Source organism: Furipterus horrens, unplaced genomic scaffold (assembly GCF_987537825.1).
Source record: "Furipterus horrens unplaced genomic scaffold, mFurHor1.1.pri manual_scaffold_6, whole genome shotgun sequence".
NCBI classification, from domain to species: Eukaryota; Metazoa; Chordata; class Mammalia; order Chiroptera; family Furipteridae; genus Furipterus; species Furipterus horrens.
The window spans coordinates 33,187,621-33,212,114 of NW_028327176.1; the positions used below are offsets into that span (position 1 = coordinate 33,187,621).

General features: G+C 39.6%; 1 protein-coding gene across 8 annotated transcripts in view; it reads right to left on the reverse strand.

The window, feature by feature from the left end:
- NRXN1 (neurexin 1) overlaps nucleotides 1–24,494 on the reverse strand; it is a 624,294-nt gene that overhangs the window by 401,255 nt on the left and 198,545 nt on the right. For 2 of the 8 annotated variants that reach the window (XM_090281279.1, XM_090281277.1), the window contains exon 1: nucleotides 16,954–17,901. The exons of 4 other annotated variants lie outside the window; for them this stretch is intronic. In XM_090281279.1, the coding sequence (XP_090137405.1) occupies nucleotides 16,954–17,203 (250 nt within the window). In that variant the 5' untranslated portion in view covers nucleotides 17,204–17,901. Of the gene's footprint in view, nucleotides 1–16,953; nucleotides 17,902–24,494 lie in introns of those variants that run through there. 2 more of the 8 variants (XM_090281278.1, XM_090281276.1) reach the window with 1 other exon arrangement.

Genomic DNA, 24,494 nt, shown 5'->3' on the forward strand with positions numbered 1-24,494 from the left:
TGGGAAGCGCCCAGCTGCAGACCAGACCCATCAGCTCACGATTCCAATGCCGTGGAAGGCAGACCCCCTCACCCCCCCGCCCCCCGCCATTGCCTTGGACTGTGAAGGAAGGAGAGGGTGGGGACAGAGGAATAAGCTCCCGGTCTTTCAGCGGAGAGTAAACAGCAAGAATCCATATTGGACCCCCACCCTCACACAAAGCACCACAGTGTGGTGAGAAGGGTTGCTGGGTAGTGATGAATGCACAGGACTCTGCCCCCTATACCATAGGAGGTGGGACAGCCCCACCCAGGAAGCAAAGGTAAACACAAAACTGTCAGGATGGCAGAGATCCCCAGTGACACAACTGACCAGCCAGCAAATATCTGATCTAACAGATCAGCAGATAGGAAATCTTTCTGAGGCACAGTTCAGAGCTTTGGTTCTAAGAATGCTTACAAACCTAACAGCAGATCTTAAACAAGACGGAGAAGGAATGAAGGCTAGTCCTGCTGAAATGAATGAAAACACATACGAAACTAGTGGTGAGGGAAAGAAACCAGGGATCAAATTAACAAATTGGAACATAGGGAAGGAACAAACAGTCAACCAGTGCAGAAAGAGGAAATGAAAAGTGAGGAAAATGAAGAGAGGCTCAGAAACCTATGGGACAGCTATAAGCGGGCCAACATCTGAATCATAGGACTGCCAGAAGGTGAAGAAGAACTAGAAATTGAAAAATTATGTAAAAAAATAATGAAGCAGGACTTCCCTAACTTGGGGAAGGAAATAGACTTACAGATCCAGGAAGCACAGAGAGTTCCAAATAAACTGGACCCAGGGAGAACCACACCAAAACACATTATAATCAAAATGTTAAAAATTAAGGATAAAGAGAGAATCTTAAAAGCAGAAAGAGAGAAGAAGAGAATTACATACAAAGGGGTCCCAATAAGACTATCAGCTGATTTCTCAAAAGGAACTCTGCAGGCAAGAAGGGACTGGCAAGAAATATTCAATGTAATGAAAAGCAAAAACTTACAACCATGATTACTCTGTCCAGTGAAGCTATCATTCAGAATAGAAGGGCAGAGAAAGTGCTTTCAGGACAAAGTAAAACTGAAGGAGTTAATCAGATCCAAACCACTGTTATATGAAATGTTAAAGGGACTTGTTTAGGAGAAAGAGGATCAAAACTATGAATGTTAAAATGAAAACTGTTATCACAACAACCAACAACAAAAGCTAGAGAATCAAAACAAAGGCAAACCAAGTAGGCAACAAGAGTGGGAAAAGAATTATAGGTATGGGGAACATACTGGGGGGAGGTCAGCTAGGAGTGGGGAGGGGGGAAGAGAGGGAGATGGTACAGGAATTAAGAAGCATAGTAGAAGGGACTGGAATAGATAGAAAGATGTGGAGAAAAACTATATGCACAAGCAATGGGCATGAACTAAGGGGGAGTGGGGACAAATGGAGGGAAGGGTGTCACTGGGTGGAGGGGAACAAAGGGAAAAGAAATAGGGACAACTGTAACAGCATAATCAATAAAGCATATTTAAAAAATAATAATAGCTGGATCAAAGAAAGCTCTCTTGGCCAAAGAAAAAAGTATTAACCATCAGAAGACTTTTTTACTTGAAGGAGAAAAAAGGACACCTTAGTTTACATTATAGACTAAAATATTCTTTCTATGGATATTGGTAATAGACGACCAAAGAATGTGTAACTATAAGGACAAAAGAGATTGAAGACTAAGATTTTTAAATTTTGTGTGTGTGTGTGTGTGTGTGTGTGTATGCACTTATATAAACACCTTCAAAAGTACAACTCTACAGTAAAAACAGAGTTAGCTGTAGGTAGAGACACCCCATTCCATTAAAAGAAAAACTATGAGCTTCTTAAAAAACTGTTTGTAGTCCACTTCTGTATGAATACATATTATGTATAATACTCCTTCCTAGGGGAAGGGTAATATACTTAATAATTTGTTAGTATCCTTGTTAAAATTCTATTAAAATCAATTGAATATTAATGTGATATCAGGTTTAAGATAAATTCTCACATTATCCTCCCTATATCCTAGTGATTTCCTTGTGCCCTATGGATGTAAAGCAATCACTTCCTAATTACTCATTTGACAATATATGTTGAAGGCTTACAAAGAGGTAGGTAAAAGCCCGCCACTGAAGATATTACTTGGTAATTATGTGAAGTCCTGCTTCTTAAAAAGTTCTCCCCAAACCATTTACATTACAATTTCTTAATTTGAATATTTAGAAATGCAACTTCTTGAGTCCTACCCCAAATTTACTGAATAGACTCTCCAGGGCTGCAACCCAGTCATCTGCAGTTTTAATAAACTCCCTAGGTGATTTGATGAAGTTCAAATTTTAAGAATCATCAGTTTACATCAGCTTAAAGTAAGGTTATTTCCTAAGTAAATCATTTGCATATATTATTAAAATGTTCTCATTCTTTTTAATTTATGTAGCACTTTACACATGTTATTTCTTTTATTTCTCACATAACATAGTTCAATAAGGACAGGAATTGTCATTTTATCCCATTTTAGAGAGGTCATCCAATTAGCAAGTGGTGGATCATGACTCCAAAGCTCATGCTCTTTCAACACACAACATATTTTAAGAAAAGCTATCAAGACACTAAAGAATGAATCTCTAATGGTGGAATCATGGGCAATGGGGAAAATATTCAGATGTTTCAGGCTATTAATAGGGCTCAAAAGTCATACTCTGATAACTGCAGCTAGCTTTAAAGTCAGTTCTAACTAAGAGTATAAACATATCACTGCTCCTATATAAGGAGACCTAGAAATCATTCTATAAACATTTATGTATGCTTGAGTATTTATTGTTGGGCACTATATTAGTGCTATAGATACACCAAACCATACTTCCTGCCCTCAGGGGAGTTAATCCAGGGTATTTAGATTGCTGTTTTAAAAATGTGGGGTGTGTCTCTACAAACACTCACTTTGAATATCTCAGCATAATCTCTAAACTAGTTGGTAACATCTGGAAGCATTCACTTTTGTCTAGTTGGTGAGCTACCTGCTTCAGCGGGGATGCTGACCATCTTGCCACTGGTCATTGTTTTCATACTATTATATGTAAAATACATTTCCAAAGTGAGAGACTCTCTTCTCAAGTTTCTGTTATTTCTATGAAGAATCAAAGCTTCAAAAATAAGTTTTTGACAGAATATCTCAATTTTCCGAGTGCTCTTAAGTGATTCCCCACAAGTAATTGGATGTTTTAATTATATACAGCTTCTTGTCACTGTTCATCTAAAAAACATTACAAGACTAAATATAAATATATCAAGCCTAAGTGTTTTCCCCAGTTGCGTGTACACTTTTTTTGAGTTATTTCAACAATAATCAAAAGCTAGTGAGTTCCTTCTTCAAGCTGGAATCCTCACTTCATTTCCAAAAGACAAACCCTATTAAGCAACAAGAAAATTAAACCATAACACTTACAAAATGTATTCAAATCAGATCTTTAATCCTGACCATCTTACCAAACAATCTCAACTTTTATTTTATTTTCTCTTAAAGGGCCTTGAGACCTTTCTCCTTTCTCTTCTAGCCCACCAGGTCTGTAGAGTCTGGGCCCTTTCAGTAGTTTCTTTCCAGAATTCCTGCAGAATCGTTAGGTCTACTCATCTCCATGAGTTTCTAAGGACAGTATACAAATACCTGTGCTCACTTATTTGCACTGCAGAAGCATTACTGAGCTCTGGGAACCATTATACTGCATTCAAGTCCCTACTCTACCATTTATAAACATGTGACTAATCAGGCCACTTAAAGTGATCAAGGCACATCACTTCCCTGCCTGCAAAATGTGGCAAAAACTGCCATGCCTAATTTGTAGGTTAACTATACATGTCATGTGATGTACAACATGAGAAACCATTTTTCTTTTTGTGTGTTTGTTTTACATTAAGAGCTCCAAAAATGTGAAGATGGAAATGTAATCAAACATGTCTTCAACTATCAACAGGGCATTGATGGGTTTCCTCTAGAATTGGTATTGAAAGAAGAACTGTGTCTGTCTAGTCCATTTGATGGTGTAGATGGAGCCTCTGGTATGCAGTGATAGAATGAAAAAGTAACGGCTCTCCCCTTTCCTGCTGGCTACTCCAGGCACTTGGAAGGCTGTCCTAAGGTAGTTGGAGGAAAAACTAGACAGGCAGGTTAAGTTTTAAAGCCAAAAACAGCATAATGGATTCAAAGTCCTCTTTCAGGCCCTGTGTCCTTTGGCAGGCAGTAAGACAACGTCCTACTTCGAGCAGCAGGCACTTGATAAGCACTTGTTGATTGATTTCTCTCTGCATTCTTGGCTCTCACTGAAACAGTGATTTGCCAGCAGACAGTGTGCCAACACCCACATTTTGGTAATAACCTAAATATCTGCATATTGTGAATGAGGAGGCTGAATGAAAGAAATTATGTTAAAACAGAAGTTAGCTCCCTACATCTTTCTCCTTTATCATGTTCTCTTACCAGTGAGGGTATCAGGGCATCCTACAGGCAAGGGGCAGGTGACACACTGCCCTTGTGGACTGAGGGGCTTTTTTCTCTATATATGCCTGCCCATGACTCAAGAATGGGTGCCTGTCTGACAGCTCCACACTAGTGTCTAGTGAGTACATCATACATCATTGTGTTTTACAGCTAAACTAAGAATCAGATCTCTTCTATGATGCTTTTCACCAGCAATGGAAAAAAATTCATTGTTTGTTGGTTGCATGTCTAAGAAAGTACACACACACACAAACACACACACACACATACTCATTCGGTGGTCAGACCCAGTCGTCTTGAGATGACTACGAAAAACTGAATGCGCAATCCTTGCACAATTAAAAATAAAGAAACAAATGGAATGAAAATGATGTTTTCTGCTCATGCTACTTGCTCTTGCTAATTTCCCATTTTTCTTCCCCGTGTCCCAGGTATCCATGTTTCAAAGTTTCTCTGAAGGCTCACTTCTTTAATGAAGCTCTTAATGACTCCCTTGCTCAAAACTGGTTTTCTGATTTCTAAACACCTACAGTGTCATTGTGCAGACTTCCAAGACATGTTCTTTGGGACCCTGTTTCTTGAATGGCAGGCACTCAATATGCATGGTCTCCAGATTCTCCAAAACATTATGCAATGCATGAATACAGGAGATGGAACCTAAACTCATGAATCATATGCCCCAGAGAAGCCAGGAAATACTTTTTTCAGAAATACTCTTCACCATTATCTCTTCTCTAGAAAATCATCTTCATTTAGGGAAAGATTCAAGCTACATGATTTCATAAATTAAACTTGTTGCTGTCCCTCACATATCACAAGAAGTAGACCTTGGGGGAAGGCCAATAATGACAAAAACTTTAATCTGCAAACTGCCATGAAATTTTGCCTACTACATGGTTCCCCAGAGAGCCTGTTTTTAGAAAGAAGGGGAAAAATCAAGCATAGATATTAAGTTCCTGTTAAAAACAGTCATTTACTGTATAAACTTGGCTACTTATGTTTTAAAAATGGCTGACTAAATTACAGTTGCTGGCTATTTTCATTTGATTTAGTATTCTGAAATGCTTATATTCTGTGTAAATGCTAGACTCTTAGCATTTGGCTATGGCATCAATATGGCTATGGTAAAAGAAGTGGCATAGCTATTCTGGGCCAGGAAATACTGTTTCTCACACCAAAATCTCTTTCAGCTGTAATACAGCCAGGTAAGATGGCTTAGCATTTGTTACCATTTTCAGAGGCTGATCGGGCAAAAAAAAAAAAAGGTGGGGGGGGGGGCATTTTCTTAATTTTCTCCTGAGCCTCAATGTCCTCTCTTCCTCCACCCTATCTTAAGAAGTCTTCATTTAAATTCTAAAAGAATTTCCTAAAACCAAGCAAAGTTCAACACAAAGATGCACCAACAGTCTTGGCAATTCAGCCCTAATGCAGTTTTCCTGGTTTAACTCCCACATGAACAGAGGGCATAACAATTGTTGGTTTTCTGCATAATCTCCTCTTGTTAATATCTGTGTTACTCTTTTTTTTGGGTAACTCAAATGCCAGGAAACGATCTCAGTTTCAACTCTGTGTCTTTCCTTAAGGAATCTACCAAGTCAACCTAGCATATTGCAAAATACTCTGAGCATAATCATTTTAATAACCTGAATCCTTCTTTTTTTTTTTTTTTTCCTTAGTGGAGTCCAGAGCAGAGAAGACCCACTGCTGGAAACAGACAGGTTAAGCTACTAGTTGAAGAGCAGTAGTCATTTATCAGATCCTGTGCCATATGATTTCATCAAGTATCTAATCTTCACAACAACCCCATGGAATAGATATTATAGGCTTATTTTATTCTTGAGGAAACTGAGGCTCCCTGAGATTTAGTGAAATACAATGAAATCTAAAAGAGTAATCCTTCTTCTTGCTAGGAACTTCCTAGAATTCCCATAACATTAATATCAGTGAAATGAAAATAATGCCAATAAATAAGATGAAACAAAAAAATCTGGTGTTAAACTGGAGAAGCAAAAGAATCCTCAAGAAAAATGTACCTAGGAGACTCAAACTTCAAAGCATTTACTATCCTTTCTGAATCATATCCAACTTAAAGAGTCTAATCAGAAATAAGTGAAAGAAATGCTTAAATTCTTTATGTAGTGATAAAATACCATGCATATATAACAAACACAATTTTCCTTTTTAAGATTTCAATGTTTCATAATTAAGAAACCATAATTAAAATTAGGGATAAATACTTAAAATAGTTTGTTAATTATCAGGGTTTTATGTATTCCCTGCCTTCTGAATTATACAATTTTAACCATTTGCAGAAGCATTCCTTTCAAATCATGAGAATATAATCACATAGTCAGATACATTGCAACTGTTCCCTTTTAATTGTAAGTCATGGCTACCCTTGCAAATTAGCCTATTATCACAGGAGATTTATCAATTTGGTGGGAATGTATTTGCCAGCTAGAATGAAAGAAGTTAATAAACATTAATAAGCATCTAAAATCAATCACTCCTTTACTCTTGATGTGGTGGTGGATATGCAGATTAATAAATCAGTCAAAACAAAGTGATGAAGAAGGGAGACACAGGGAGGCCTCCCGATGCCCTCTGTATTTAAGAAGCAAGATGCTTACAAACAAAATTGGAAAATAAGGATGAGACACTAAACCTTCAGTGAAATGACTTGTTGGAAATTAAACAAAGTAAATCCAGATAGCGATCCTTGGTTGGTCTTTTATGTACTACTGGTGATAAAAGCTGGATGAGAAAACAATGCACTCCTTTATGATAAATTTTTTTTGTTGACAGCATAATGTAGAGGTTAAGAGCATGGGCTTGGATGGGAGCCTGCCTGGGTTGAAATCCAGGTACCATGACTTCAGTATTGTAACCCTGTCATTTCTTAATGCTGCTGTGCCTTTATAATCTTATGTGTCAAATGGGAGATTAACAGTACCTATCTCACAGCGTTCTTGTGATGATTAAATGAGTTGATAGTTTACTAAAGGCTTAGAATAGTACCTGACATATAATAACTCTAAGTGATTATTCAGTAAGTGAATAATTTAATTGGTCATTTACTACCATTTTATATAATCCTAGTTTTTTGTATTTAAAGCCTTTTTACAAGAGAGAATTAGACAGTGAAATACCCCAATACTATTTAAGTCACTTTCTTACTATAATCCAAGAGTTGAATTATTTCTTATGTAAAATAATTTACATTTAGATTTTCTGGAAAGGCAAAGTTTTATGCTTAAAATAAAGTTATTAAGGCAAATGTTTTATTGTTGGCAAGTACAAATAGACTATTATATATTTCAGTCATTACAAAGGCACCCAGACAAAAAATACCTTGTGAATATACTGAAACACAAGGTTTTTCTATAAAGATGTTTATCAGAAACCCATCAGCAATGTCCTACTTTTAATTGAGGTGTGATGAATTGTCCATAGCACTATCAAAAGCTCTATTATCTCACTTAGAACAAGTCCCAAGGAAAAAAAACAAGTGGGGAAATGAAATACATCATTTGCATATATAACAGCATGTCCAATTAACCACATTGCTGACAGAGATTAATTTAATATTCATTTTATCCCAGCATATGTTAATACTTTGATAGTAGACATGAAAAGTGACTGATACAGCACATTTTAATTTTGAAAATATTAAGAGTGAATTTCAAGGAAGAGTAGCTTAGAGTGTTCAGGAAAGTTTCATTACTCATCTTTGGAAAGATTTAATCTCAATATGGTCAATTTTCAATATGAATGTAGGCATAAATAGTTCAATATTGCAAGATCTTTAGGAATCAATATGCAATATTAAGTAAGTATACTACTAAATAATGCTCTGCAAAACAAAGTTCAGTTTCTATAATACACCTTTTAGGCTAAAATTCCTATAGGTATTTAAATTATTCATGCTCTGTATTATTTATCTATAACAGATTGTAACATATTTGCTAATTGAAAGGATAATTACATATAAAATCTCATGGATATGAATTAGAGTATTAGTCAGATTAACAAAGTCAAAATCTTGAAAATTTGAAAGGAAGTTTCATTAGGAAAACAACACTTTTCTTAAACATCATCCTCCATGCCCAAGTAAAAGTGCTGATCAGATAGTAATAGATAGAGCACCATGCACAAAGCTTCTACATTTGCCCTGAATATAGTTTTTAGAACACATCACAATCACTCATAGTGATGTACTATATGCTGTGTAACTATCCACACTTAGATAATTCAATATTGATGTAAAATCAGAGATTTCAGAATCCAAAATCATCTCAGTTTTAAGAAGCATCATAAACACCACTTTCTTTTACCAGCTCTGAATCCCATAGTAATCCAGAAAAATATGTCATGGTGACCAGATGGTAACTAATAGCCAAGACAGTCTGAATCACATAATTAATTACATGTACCAATGTTAGTTCAATAGCAATCCAGATAATAAAAACAACTGTGTAGAAGTGACGTCCACGTTAGTCAATGTCACTATCTTCTATTTTACCACATATTAAAGATCAATCCCTTACCATTTACTTTCAAGTTTCATTTCTTTCTAATTGCTAGTTTTCAGATGTGTAATATTTTTCTCATTAATTTATTTAGAAATTTATGAACTATGTACATGAACATAGAGTAAAATCCATAACCTTCCATAAAAAATTGTGGGTCACATTATACATTTAAAACTGGAGATCCCATAGCCAAAAATGATCTAATAATACTTTGAATTCCACAATAAAAGTGGCCACAAGATTCATAGAAACTTCATGTAACTTAATATGCACACAGACACACATATTGAAAGTATACCGAAGAAACACTTTTGAACACAACCTCAGTTCAGATTCACATATCTCACTGATACTAAATTCACGTAATGATCACAGCAGGTTCTTTTTATCTGCCTATATACTTGGTGATTAAAAGGACATTTTTCCAAGAATCATCATCTTTTAGTCATAAAGTGTTTTATTATAATTGTTATTTGATTAACAACATTTTCATCACTAAGTGTAATGCTTTGTTGAATTTGAAAATGGCCCTTATTTATTAATCTACTCCCAATTTATTACTTATTTTTCTGTTAAGTATCAAAATGTAATATTAACTAAAATTTCTTTCACTAGAATGGAGATATAAATTTCACATCAATATCCACTTGAAATTCTTATTAACCATGAGTTAGCTATATTTTTGACTAATTTTATTCTTAATTAAAAAAAAACTTTTTTTTTTGAAAAAATGAACTGAGGAATCACAATACTGGGACAAAATTCAGGTCTTCTAAATTCAAATGAAATATTCTTTGTAAAAACCTACCTCTTATCTTAAGTCATGGAAAAGCAAAAGCACTATGGCTACTTATTAATTCAGTGACCCTGGTGAATGATTGCCTCTCTAAATCTGTTTCCTTGTCAGCAAAACGGTGGTCATAATAAGTCCTGCTAGGGTGACTATCATGATTAAATGAGACACTTTACATCAGGACTCTGTGAAAGTACATGCTTAAAATACACCTGTTTTTACAAAGTTCTGTCAAAATCTTGAGGGAATTCAGTGTTATATAATCTATGCTTTAAAAAAAGTCTTGCATTTTGTGAGAGAATGGAATACTTTAAAAGGCTATTACCAATTTCTATGTGGAGAGATATTCTACACCTTACAAAAAACAAAAAGGGTGATGCAAAGAGCCAAGAAAATGAAGTAGGTGCTGTTCTAAGAGACATTCCTTAAAGGGATCTCAGGCGAGAGGCAAATATTAGTCAAGTACCCTGAGCCCAAACCATACATCATGGGTCTTGTGTACCAGTGTAAACCAACTGGACAGCTGGATGGCTTAAGGAACCCTAATACAATCTTTGCTGAAATAAGTCTAGTTGTGGTTTGTTTTGAATCAATAAGGACTCTGGGAAAGATAAGAAAAGACATTGGAATTTTATGAGATCCTTATTATTAAAGGAATCTTAGGACTCAAAGTTGGACATTCTCTTAGTTCAATTAAAAAATAACACATATATGAATTACAAAACACTATTAAAAGCCAAGATCAACATTATTATCGAGAACATTAACAACTCAAAAACTGTGCCTTTCATTAAAAAAAGCACACAATGTAGTGTAAATGAGACATTGATGGCTGACTATGGTGAGGAACTGGAGCAGATCAAAAATGGTTTTCTCTACTAAGTTAGGCTGCTCAAATCTCTTCCCAAAGACTAAGGTTCCAATCCCAGCTAGTCATCTAAGAAGAACTGCCTTAGGCTATACAGTATTCAGGTGGAAGTCTGGATGAATTAGTGCAGTCCCTCTTCACCTGGAACAAAGGCTTCCTGGAAGAGTATTCTAAATGAGGAAGAAGGTAAGTTAGAAGAGAGGGTTTTATGTCCAAGTCTGCTACTAATTAGTTGTGACTCAATGAATTCAGTTCACTTAAATTATTTAAAGCTCTGTGTTCACATATATAAAATGGGAGGAATGTGTTCCTCAAATTATTAGAGCTAAGTTCTGTCTGGGATCTGATGTTCAAAGCTGGAAATGAATTCCAGAGGTCACAGTTAATAATTGGCTGAATTAGAGTTAGAATTCAGGTCTCCAGATTTCAAGGTCTGTTTTTTTTTTTTTTTTTTTTTTTTTTCTACATGTGTCTTCTCTCTGAAATCTCTTCTTTTAACTTTTAATTTTATCATGTAAGAACTGTTAACATGAGATCTATTCTCTTAACAATTTTTAAAGTGCATATAGAGTATTGTTAATTATAGGCACAACGTAGTACAGCAGATCTGCAGAACTTAATCATCTTATATAATTGAAACTTTAGGCTCCATTGATTATCAACTTATTTCCTCTTTTTTTCCAGCCCTTAGCAACCACCATTCTCCTCTCTGATTCTATGAGTTTGATTATTTTAGATACCTCATTAAAGTGAATCATGTAGAATTTGTCTTGCTGTGACTGGCTTATTTCACTCAGGATAATGCAGTAATCACATACTGCAGAACATCCTTCTTTTTGTTTTAAGATTGATTACTATCCCATTGTTTGTATATACCACATTCTCTTGAACCATTCAATCAAAACAACAAGGAGATAACTACCTCACACTTATTAGCATGGTTATTATTAAAATCCAAAGTTTTGACTAGGGTGTGTAGAAATAGGAACTCTTGTGAAACTGACCAGAAAAATGGTTGCAGCCACTATGGAAAACAGAATAGGATCTCCTCAAAAAATTAAAAAGAATTGAAATCAGGATTTGGAAGAGATATTAGTTGCCGGTAGCATTCTTCAGAGTAGCCAAGATGTGGAAACAACCTAAAAATCTATTTTTTAAGCAAACATTTATTAGGGACCTATTAAAGTCTGGGCACTTATAAAATTCATGGTCTCATTTATTTTTACTAGCTGTAACTCAGTGTGTTTTTATTTTATAGATTGAGGAAACAATTTTAGTGGGATAAGTGGCTTAGTAACTTTGCACAATGTATGTGGCAGTGGTCAAATTTTCAGAAGATATGTTTCTGAAAACTGTCTTCACTAGTCAAGCTGCCTCAGTTATTTATACAATAGTGCAAATTTAAGTCAATAAAAGAGTCACCTGTCTTAAATACATTTGCAAAACAAGCCTTGTCTCTGTTTGAAAAATAAAAACTATGTTTTATTAGAGGAAATATATGTAGCAACATGGCAGAAAGCAATTGTGCAAGGAGCTCTTTATAGAGCATTAATAATAAAGAACAATATAAAGTGATGTAGATAAAATTTACTATGTTGATATTTTTATCAGATAATTTTATGTAGAGTCCTTGATGATTGCTATGTATACATAAGATATACGGTTTTTGTTTTTAAAGAACAAGTTTTGTCTGTTTGTTTCAAGATTAACTCCTTCTAACAACAGCTTAGATTTCTAGAACTCAATTGTAAACTTTTTTTTATTTTTATGGTCATGCCGCCAGTATCTTAGTTCCTCCTCCCTCATCTTTATTTCCCTTTCTCCCCATTATCACCTGACCTTCCACGATACCTGGTGCACAAAAACTAAAACATGCACATATTCTACATTTACTAAATAAACGACTGGACAGTCTGAGAATTAAGTATATTAAAGTTGGGGGCAAAAAAAAAATTACCCCAGAGTCTTGCATGACTTGGACCATGATTGATTCAAAGGTACTTCCAGAAATATTAGCTCTCAATCTTGCCTAAAATTGCACTGCAGTGTTGCACATTTTTGTCGAAGAAGCCAAATAAGAAAGAGGTGTGGGGTAGGAATGTCTATTTTAGCAGAATATTCATAGCCAGAAATGTTCTGGGTCACACATATGAATTAATTATGAAAAGAGATAAATTTTCCTTTAATGCAGCAAAGTCAAATACATTGTGAAAGGTTTTACTAACCATCTTGGTTGCTAGACAAAAGAGCAAAGGAATCAGCTTTATCAAACAGCCACCTCCTGCATCTGAGAAAAAACAAAGGACAAACAAAAACCTCCCTGGCTGAATCAATGAAGTGCTCCGTGGGACACCAGTGAGGTGCCATCAGCCTTTCTACCAGAGTCATTGTTGTTAATACAGGCTGGAAGCAAAATTCTCTGCCTTGCTTCTTGTAATAATTTGTACTCCAAGAGATCAATCATTCAAGACATGGAGAACCCTCTCAGTTTCACTCTCAAAACCTGTGAGCTCATGAAATTGCTCTGGGCTATGGGTCACAAAGCCTTGATTCAGATTCCTCTTTGACTCTGATTGGAGATTTGGCTCCACTTTTTGGTGCACCTATAAAGAAAATCATATTCACAACTCCCTCCAAAACACACCACTCCTCTTAGAAGTTTAGTATGTGTACAAAAGCGCCTCAGAAAGAGAAACATTATAAACACAAGATATTATTATCCTTATATAATAGCACTGGGCTACTTCAATTACAGTCCACACTTTTAAAATCTGTTAACATTCCCTTCTGGGAAAGCCCTTTTGCACTTTAATAGTATAAGCTAATCATGGCAGTATAATTTCCGGAGCTCATATTTGTGAGAGGAGAATGGCTGGCTCTGGTGTGCTCAGTTCTGTGATGGCTTTTTCTTTCCTTTATCTCCTGGAATTATTGAGAGGCTCTAAGCTAATTTTCGAAACTATGCGGAGGTACTTAGGAAAGCTGGGAGCAGAGATGGGAACCTGAGCATTGCACTGACATCATCCGATGCTCAGCACATATGGTACATCACTAAAGCAACAGTAAATGAGCACACTGGTCTATTCTCAACTCTTGCTGGCTTTAAGTAGCATTCTTAATTACAAGCAGGCTTGCTCTGTTATCACTAACAGTCACCCAGTTCACTGTTTATCTAACTAGGAAAATATAATTTTTCTGCAAGGTATTTTCATCACTTATTTGTTTAAGTACATGCAAAATAAAATGGGATCTTGCAAAAGTCTCAAAACCTGCTTCTCATGTGCATTTTTAAAAAATCCTCATTATAATCTCTGCAACTGGGTCAGCTTGCACAGAGATGCTGGGGTAGCCATGAGCGCTTTCAGCACCCTGCAATCCTTGTAAGTGACACCTCATAATAGTGCAAATGAAGCATGGCGTGATGAGAAAATGAAGAAGAATGGACCTGGATAGTCAACCCTGCAGTTTCCAAAACATAGAGGGTAGGCTCAATTTTATCCTCCCAAATACACCACACATAATTTTTTTCTTTTTACACTTTCAAGCCTATACATGCTTTCCCTATTATGAGAAGAATGTCTTATGATTCCAAGAAATTCTAATACAAACAGGCTGGCTCATTTGTTCATCTATATATGTATACTTTCAGTAGTCTTAAACTGTGAACTAAACCTCATTTACACCTTCCTTGATTTTCAGCTAGGAATTTGTCATATTGTCATTCACCTTTGTGCTTCCCTTCACCCTCATCTATTAGGCTCAAAGATAATTTCCTTATGGGCCCTTCCTCTAATTAGCTGAATATTGAGGGGGTTTACAGACCAAACACATTCAATATCACCTCTTTTCTTAGGCCTACTTCATCCCTAAAGTTCTTTGATTATACTCTAGCCAGAGTTCATTCCCCCTTTGCAAGAGAGGGAAGGAATGACTAGGAAGATTTCACATGGGATTTTATTTGGCAGAGGTTGGTAAGTGTGCTACTCTGAATTTAAACAAAAAATCAGAAAGCTTCCACCAAAAGAGTGCCTTAGGAGGTTGGGGAGTTTCAAAAAGAAACAGTAGATCCTTCAAAGAAAAGAAAAAGTTCTCTGATTCAATGGAATGATATGAACTGCTGCTCACATACGATTTTCTCCACTTTCCTTCTATCCTTTCTCTTTTTCAGTGATAGATGTGCCTGGTTTTTCATTCACATACAGAGACAATCACTATACTCTGGAGGGAAAGAAATGTTTGTCAAGACCAGCAGACGGCGCCTGACTGGGGATGAGCAGCACTGGAAAGGGGAAGGGGCCTTTCCTGCAGCAGGGCCCCCTTGGTGTTCTCCTTTCCCCTTTTCCCCAGGCGTGCTCTCCCCCACCCCCAAGGGCTCCTCATCTCCCTGGAGAGGGGCAGAGCCACAGCAAAGGAGAAGGGAATATGCATATGAGATTACTAGCCAAGGGCTTCCCACCGGTACAATTAGGCGCCCTACTCCCTCCCCTACCCCCATCTGGCTCCACCAGCAGAGACCCACGCTCCGTTTGCCCCCGCTGTGCCCTTGCCCTGGCTTGCCTCCCTCCCCTGGGACTCACACGATCCTGCGCAATGGCAAGGCAGTGAGTAAGAACAGCACCCAGGTAACGGAGCAGCAGGCTCCTAGACTCTGCTGTGAGCAAGTGGTGAGAGCAAAGAGACTCCTTACTGGATCAGAGGGATCTATCCTCCCTGTTACTCTTAGCTAAGAAGCCCCTGTTTGGGACATCGCTTCTTACTCTACCCTACCCACTCGAAACTGGAGAGAATTCTTGAGAGGGAACTGGGGGAAGGAAGGGAAGGGATTTCTAGGACCCATACTGAGGTGTGTCTCCATGTCACTCCTAAAGGGAATTATTCTCTCTTCACTTGGGTGAGGCTATAGCTTCTCATATCTAAGCAGAATGGAACCCAGGCAGGAAGCCCGTTGCTGGGGAAGGGGGCCATCCTGGTATAACCTGCAGCTGCTCAGAGGAGGGGAATTTCTCAAGGAGCAGGACCTAGGGTCCAGAGCTGAACCAAGTCTGGAAGGGTGAGACGCTCTGCAAGGAAAGGAAGGGGGGTGGGTATAAGAAAGAGTGGCCATAACTTTTGCCCTGCTTTTTAAAGTAGTGGACTTTACATGTGGGAGAAGATTGGGAGTGGGGAGAGATTCTCAAAACAGTTTGATATTTTATTTATTGTCAGTTCAGGGAATCTGAAACAGACATTTATCTGAAGATTCGAGGAACCCAGCCTTATATTGCTGGCCACGCTGGAGAAGGAAGCTGCCCGCAAGGCTTTTCTTCACATTCTGTTCTTTACAAAAGAACCCAGGGTGAGGAGAACAGCTTCTCTTTCCTCTAAATTCTCCTCCTCCAAGCAGACCTCCTGACTTACACCAGCCAGCACTGGCCCATCTGCCCTCCCCGGGAAGCACTAAACTTAAGAAGGACAGCCCTTCCACCAATAGCCTTCAGACATGGTCCTCAGGGAGATGGGTAGTCAAGCCTCTCTCAACTAGCTCAGGCCAGTCACCAAGAGAAATAAGTGCATTAAGAGTGTGGGGTGGGAAAAAGGGGGATGGTGTTCAGAGGTCTGCTTTGAGCCCTTCTTTGAGTAAGGGCTGGCCAGCCTCAGTTTCCCTCCTTTCTCAAATTAAGGGAAGAGGTTGGGTGTAAAGGGGATTGACCTCCTGTTTGAGTGAGTCCCGGGACATACGGGTTCACTGGCACTGCAGTCTGGGCACACTTTGGAGGAACGTGCAGTCTGGAACCTCTCCCTCCCCCAGGCCAGGAAAATGGGGCAGGAGGTGGGGCAGCAGTCAGCACAGACAAAAGGTTCTGCAGAGCCCTCCTGTCACTGGTGCTTAGGTCCCTTTGCTGAGCAAAGCGCACCACCCCATCAGCCACACCGAGTCACTTTCTGGCTAGTAGCCCTCTCCCCCTGCCCGCGGGCCAGGACCTGTGTTTTAATAGGTGCCCCATGTCTCTCTCCAGCACCCCTACGAGGAACGCTTCTCCCACCCCACACCACAAACACTCCAGATGCCTTCCCCCATCTCTTTTCTATTGTCTTCAAAGATATAAGTGGCTCCCACCGAGCACACCCAAATGCACCTCCTGTTCTCTGCTCCCATTTCTCCGAGCCTTGGGGGCTAAAAAGAGAGCATGGGGGTGGAAGGGGGGGGAGCGAGGGAGGAACCCGAGAGGACTTGGCACCTCAGACCCACCGTGTCCGCCTCGCAAGGATGCCGGTGACCTGTAGATTGCAATAGGCACTGAATGATGCTTGCTGCTGCCATGGAAATGGTGGATGTGGTGCGCTCCCAAACTGGACGCCCCCCATGCCACTCCTAGAAGGCCGCTGAGGGTGACCGGGACAATCCAGAGCAGGGCCAGGCGCCCCCCTGCGCCTCCGCTGCCACTGCCGCCCCCGGGCGAGCCCAGCTCGGCACCGCACCGGAGCATCCTCTGGTACATGGCGGGCGCCCGCTGAGGGGCAGCCGCCTCCGGAGGCAAAGTTTGGGGCACGGGGAGGGGAGAGGAAGGGAGAGGGCAGCAGGGAGCAGGCGGCTCAGAGTGGGCTGCGGGGCGCTGCCTCACCGAGCCAGAGCACCCATCGTCTCCCTCCTCCGGACAGTCTTCTCGGGGTCCTGGAGTCCGCCGTGCCTTGCACCCCAAAGAATCCGAAACATAGCCGAGGCAGATGCAGCCGATAGGGGACTTGTCCGGAACGGCAGCCCCCGGGAAGAGCAAGTGCGGAGCAGGCGGTTGCTTCCAGATTTCCAGGGCTCCAGGTTCTCCAGTGATACTCCCAAAGAGTTTCGGGTGAGAGTGTGTGCCAGGGGGTGGGGAGCAAGGAAATTGTTGAAAGCTCCTCCCGGAGGGTCCTCACTTCTACATGACAGCCATCCACCTTGAATCCACTAGGTAAATCCAGTTAGCATTGTGTGTGGGGACTTGGGAGGCCACTTCGCTGGCCCAGCCTCCTTTCAAGGGAGAAGCAGACCCCATGGAATCCAGGCGCCACTTCCCTCCATTCAGCCCCGGCGGGCTTGCCCGCTCGCGCCAGCCTCCCTCCGGCAGCAGCGCGGGGAGCAGGGGCGCGCATCGCCCGCCTGCTCCCAGGCACTCTCCCTCCGCTTCGTCCTGACACTTAACACCCGCGAGGGGCTCAGAGGCAAACGTGCACCCTGATGAAGGAAGCGGAGATCAAAGCGGGAAAGAGAGCTAAGGAAAAAGAAGCAGCAGACGAGTAGAAGGGAAACAGAAAAAAGAAAAGAAATACCACACACGCTGGCGAAGCGAGGGGCTCTATGCAAATCTGCAGTCTCCAAACAGCAAATCACTGAAGCTGGGATGCAATGCAGAGGACGAGCCTATGTAACGAGGGAGGCTGGTCTAGCTTCCCACAAAAATCGTCCTGCTTTATCTCTCTCATGCATTCTCCACGCATCAAAGAGGCACGTGTATGGCGATGCGGGGAACACCTAAAAAGCAACTCTCCCTCTTCTGCCAGGTGATCCTTCCGTCTGAAGTACAAAGGCAAATGGCACCCTTCCCCTACCCCTATGGTTTAGATGTAACCAGTGTCCTGAGAGCTCTTAAAAGGGAAAGAATTCGGCTCTTTTTATTGGACCAAACTTGTTCTGCCAAGGTGTTCAAACCCAATCTGCTAAATATGGCTTGACACCATCTACTCAAGCATCAGTTCTGATGATCTGCTAATTACAGATATTACTCATAACCAAGAGTCCTTATTCCCACTACAACATCATGTCTCATAAGGCAGTAAAAGTGCAGGGAACCAAAACACACAGGAGGAAAAAGGCTGAGTGCATGTGGCAGCTGAGGGACAGACAGAAAACGGGAGAATGGAAGGGAGGAAGGAGGCAAGTGGGAAAGAGGACAGCAGAGAAGAGAAACAGTGTGGATGAGCTTGGTTGTATTCCAGTAAAACACTTCAGGGATACGTATTTAAGAAGCCACAAGGTCTCTATAGAAGCCCAGCTGTGGTGATCTTTGATAATGGTAGAGTTCTAACTTTCTCTCATTCTGTCTCATCAAGAAACAAAAATCCCTAAATCCACTGCCTCCAAGAAAGAGAATATTTACCATATTCCAATGATAAAATGCAGTGTCTTTACTGGAATCTACATGTCCTGGATGAAAGACCAGCAAAGCCAACACACATTTAAAAATCTACAAAGCTCACAAGCACAGCAAGTGGACTTGGCAAGGAGAAACCACTGTCACTGGAGGCTGGTAGTTCAGATTTGGGATTACACTCCTTCAGTTTCCAAAAGATGATAAAAACTATGATATATCTAGTGACTGAACATTTTTTTGGTCTTTATTTTTATTTAAAGAGAAAGGGAAACAACTCAGAGATAGGCACTACTTCCCACAGGCTTCTCATCAACTATATAATCTTTTATATCAACAAATATTAAGTCACATATTGAAAAAAATGTAATTCTAGGAGAATTTGACTCATATTAGCCATTCACCATGCATCCACTTAGAAGTCCATATTCTTCATAGTCCATTCAGAGAGTAAACCCATGGTTTCTGGTGGTCTCTTTCTAACAGTGTCCAGGGGCCACCATATCAAATCTGTAACAATGCATCATCTCACATTCCTGACAAAAGTTTATGTCATTCTACTAAAAAGATAATTCTTCAGTTCACTAATTGAAATGGTTTAGCCATGCAAGAGAAGGTGCTTTGATTTATTGTACTTAAATATGCTATATCTCCCAGCTTCCCCAACTGCTCAAAAGTCAGCAGAACCCAAATCCAGCACCTTCCAGCTGCTCTTATCCACAGGTCATTTACTCTTCATTTTATTATTTTTTAGCATATGTATTTTCATTCACTAGTCAAAGGGTGTGATTATTCATTTTTGGAAGCTCAAGTAAGGCTTCCAAAGAAGAGGATAATCACCCTCACAGTATGGTTTTAGGACTATAGGCTCATATTCTGAATTTGATATTTCATAGTGTTAATATGGAAAGAGCAATGGATTAGGAAGTAGGGAACCTGTGCTGCATTCTTGGCACTGCCATTTACTGGTTATGTCAGATTAGTTACTTAGCCTATCCCTGAGGCTCCGTGGCTTCCTTTATAAAATAGTCATGTTCCTATCTTTCCTAAGAACCCCACAGGGCAGGAAGGATATAATGCAATATTTAGTGTGAGAGTGCTTTAAAATACATCAAATGCTCTGCACAATTAACGCATTATGCCTTTCCTCCCATATAGGTCTAACATATTGAACTGATTAGGCTGCACAGTTCATTCGGTTCCTTCCATCTATAGGACATGCAGAGCACTGCATTGTTCTCCAAAACCCTCATGTATGGTGTTAATCTGTCCTCCCCTCCCCAGCTAGATGAATTTCTGATGGGTAGCAGAATCCAATCTTTATTTGTACTCCCTCTAGTGCCCAACATATTGTGAAATGTAAGTTAGCCTCTTAGACCATACAGTTAATTCTCATTACTCCCAGTAGCTGTGGTCTATAAAGTCACCATGAACACTGAATTAGCAAATCCTGAACCAATGCTCCTAAGGGTTAGGTTCATACAAGCCTCTGGTCACAACATTTTTATCAACTGATCAATATGTAATCTTGTTTTATGTGTTTATTTAAGGCATCTTATTTAATATATATATATATATACTCCTGATTCATTAACACTGAACTCACAGGTGACATCAATATTACTCAAGTCTGAATGAAGCTTGCCTAATACCTATTTTCTCTGTAAGGCATGACACAGCCGCCTTCAGCTTAGGAATGTTAGCACTTCAGTATTATGTTTAGTGGCCATTTTAAACAGAAAAATCATCAAGAAAAGCACAAAAGGTGTGAAAAAAAAGTACCACAAAAAGGCTGCTTGTTTATAATACAAGAACTGAAACAACAAGGCAGAATGTCACCTTGTTGAACTTAGCTGGGAACATAGGTGTCAGGGACTCAAATTTTTTTGCTGCTCTGTGCATGTCTATTAACAACCCGCATAGTGCCATGGATGCTGATTAGAGGGGTGACAAATTTTAGTGAGGAGGTGAATTCATATCTGTGGATAATGACAATTGACTGTATTTGTTATTCTCTTGATTAGTAGGGGAGGATGGGCCTGGGACATCGAAGAGATATTTGTATAAATTAAAGCCATAGAAATAGAATAAGTATAGAAAATTTTGATGAAACTTTCCAAGAGAATTCAATGAGGAAGAGGCTTCTCTCTCTGTCTTATATTGTCTGGGACCTTGGGAGATAAAGGCAGGGTTAGGGAAAGGATAGGCCAGAAATCTCAGTTTTTGGAGAGTCTCAAGAGCTAAAGAAGAAATATTTATGTCTTCTTTGGAAGAAGAAATTGTAGCTGTAGTGTTTCAGGCAGATGTCGAGGGCACCTTTGCAATACCTAGGAGGTTCTAGGGTGGATGCTGTAATATTGATGCTGCAATATTTATTATAAATGGTTGTAATTTGGCAGAACAAGGCATGGTTCTCTGTACAGAGAGTAAAGAGAAGTCTTGTGAGTAAACACATGCCTAATCTGGATGACACGAACAATGCTTGTGCTTACTCTTTATGTCTCTTCAGCTGGTCAGTCCTTATGGCTGGAAATGCATTACTTAAAAGAAACTGAGGCAGCATTTGATGAATTGTGCTTAGGTGAGTGAAGAATTGGATGCAGGAGACATGGTGTCCGGCTCCCTGTAATATACTCTTAAATATTTCAGCATAGACAGTGGGATATAAATGTGTGCTAGTGTTATTCTGTGTCCCAAGAGAGTCAGTTGCCTTCATCAGAAATTTATGCTCCAGTGTCTCAGCCAGAATTATAGAAGACAGAGGTGACTTCTAGAAGCCTTGAGCTCTCATCATCTCTGATCATGATGTGGCTTTGCTAATTAATTTATTATATGTTAGAAGTAGGTTATCATTGGTGAAATAAGTGCCTTGTCAATTGGTGTAAGGGAAGTTAAAAATGGGTTATCTTTGGTGAAATAATTAATATTCAAGATATATGGATTGGCCAAAGTACCTTATTGACATGCTTTGCTTCTACTTAAATAGGGTATGTGAATATAAGAGGCATTTCACCCTTCACTGTAAGAAATGGTGCCATAATAATAGTAATAATAAGAACTAACACATTTGTAACTGGCACAACTCTGACAGATTTAAATGTATTAGCTCATTTAATCATCACAAGACCATGTGAAATGGGTGCTATTAGTGACCCCTAACAAATCTTAGTCACAGAATTCTGACAGATGGTGAGCTGGATGCTGCCTCTGAAATACTGCCTTTTTTGCTTTGTGAAAACCTTTTTTGAAAATCATTTTTCAAGCACCCAAAAGAACCAGGAGCTGGAACTTCATCAAGCTTCCAGAGCAGGCTATCAGATTTTGTGCTTACTTAATTAAATGTCTGATTTTGTAGCAGAAGTTGCTCTGCACCTTACATTTGCTATGACCTGTAATTGTAGAAATTCTTGAAATAGTGGTTAACCCTTATCTGCCTCTAACAACTGTGGCTGCTGAGATCTACCAAAAGAACCGAATAGCTGTGCATCATAAATTGTCCTAGGTCCATTCACAGCTGATTTATGATGAATAAGAAGGCAGGTAGCCTACGTCAGACAAGAGTATTAAGAAATGGGAGATGGGTTTGAAGACTGAGGGGAAGAAACAAAGAAAGTGGAATGAGGGAGGAGAAAGCATGAAAGGGGGAATGTGTGGAGAAATGGAAAAGGACAAGCCATTTAAAATTACTTTTTCATATTCCCCAAATCATCCCTTCTGTCTCAAGAAGCAGGATGGTTGTCAGACAGACAGTTTCAACCTTTTCATGTTTTTCTTAAACATAATTGGACATTCTTTCAGCTCAGTGTTAAGCTTTTTAAATAAAAAGTAGACACTAAAAGCAGCAGAGGGGATGTATATTAAAACCCATGAGAAGCACCAATTTTTAAAAGTTAAAAATGAGGAGAGTGTCAGTCTTGCATTTCGTGATTCTACTAGTGTCAGCACAAAGAAAATGGGAGGCAAATCCCACAGTCATCTACCTGTATTCTGAGCTGGGACTGAGAAAGAGTAAAGAGGGAGAGACTCAGAAGAGAGTGTCCTCCATGAAGTTGTAAAGATAAACCTCTGATCCTGTTACCTTTCTGGGTTACTGGCAGATCTCAAAGGGTATTCTGAGAAAAGATCAGGCTAGAAGAGCCAGAGTATTGAGTAAAACACACACACACACACACACACACACACACACACACACACACACACAAGGCCAGAGCTAAAAGCGTCCCTGGAGATATGATAGTGCAGTATCTTTATTATTCATATGATAAATTTAAGGCCCACAGAAGTAATAATGTTGCCAAAAAGTCAGATTTATTTATGAAGCATTAACTTATCTGGAGTGCACTTTCATCTCCTGCCACCCATGATCCAGTCACAGGTCGTCGGCAGCCGTCCATCTCGAGAGACGATGGTGTAGCTTCTCAAGAGTCTATCTGCACCGCCGAGAATGGTTGTGCAGTCCGACTCGGGAGTGACACGGTATCTGTCTCCTCCCGTGTTGAATCGACATCTTGCGATGACGCTGAAGCTACAGAGCCTGGGCAGGGTGATATGGAGGGTCTGCTGTTGCCCATGCAGCAGACCCCCCCTCTCTTCGCAGCTGAAGGGTCCAAGGGAAAGACGGAGTCAATACAGCTTGGCTTCAGGTGCGCCGCAGGAGTTGCCGGTGTTGACTACAACGTCAAACCGCCTTAGGGACTCCGGCTCCGGATTTTCTGTCAGGGTTTACTCCCTTAGCCTTTCCCCTGAAGAGGTATGCCGCAAGGCAGCGGAGGTTTTTTGGAGTCAGAGTTTTCCTTCTCTGATTTACCCTGACTGGAAGATCGAACCAGCGACACTTAGCTCGCAGGCCGACGCTCAATCCACTGAGCTAAACCAGCCAGGGCCAAATCAGGTATAGATTGGTGAATTCAGTCAATTTAGCTATTACTTAGAACTGATATACCAATGAGATGGAGTAAGTAGTAAGAACCCAACATGAGCCAACATGATACCCAAATCACTCAAATTAAATTAAAGCCTGGCAGTATAGTTTGACTTGTGAAACATAAATAGATTTATTGAATTAAAGTTAGCTGTGTTTAGGACTGCAGTATTTCATGGTCTTATCTTTTCTCATGTGTTATTTATATAAAATTTTCATTTATAATATCCTACCTGCCAAAGCACCAAGGAAATGTCCTAGAGATTTCTCTGTAGCTACATCTTTAAGTGTAATGGGCATTGTCCAGTCACCCACCAATTATATGACATCTTTCAATCACTGTTTTCTTATATTGCTTGTATAGTTATTTAAACCAAAATCATATTGCTGACAAACTCTTGTATAGGTTCTGTTCTTTTGATTTGAATGTGTTCAAAATGTAATGGGAGAACATGTGACCAGTGCCAGACAGTGGGTTTGAATCTGAGCTGATTGTTATTATTCGTGTGACATTGGGTTAAATAATCCCTTGCCCCAGTTTCCTCATCTGTAATATAACACGACATGTAATAAAATTGAGACAGTTTCTAAAACATATTAAGCACTGAATATAAAAATGTTCATATTTTAGATGGATGCTAAAGATATAATGATACTGAGCTGTACTGCGAACTTTAATTTAGCCATATTCTAAACACTCCTCACTTAGTCTATAGTCAGGTTAGGTCATCCCCCCAATAATTA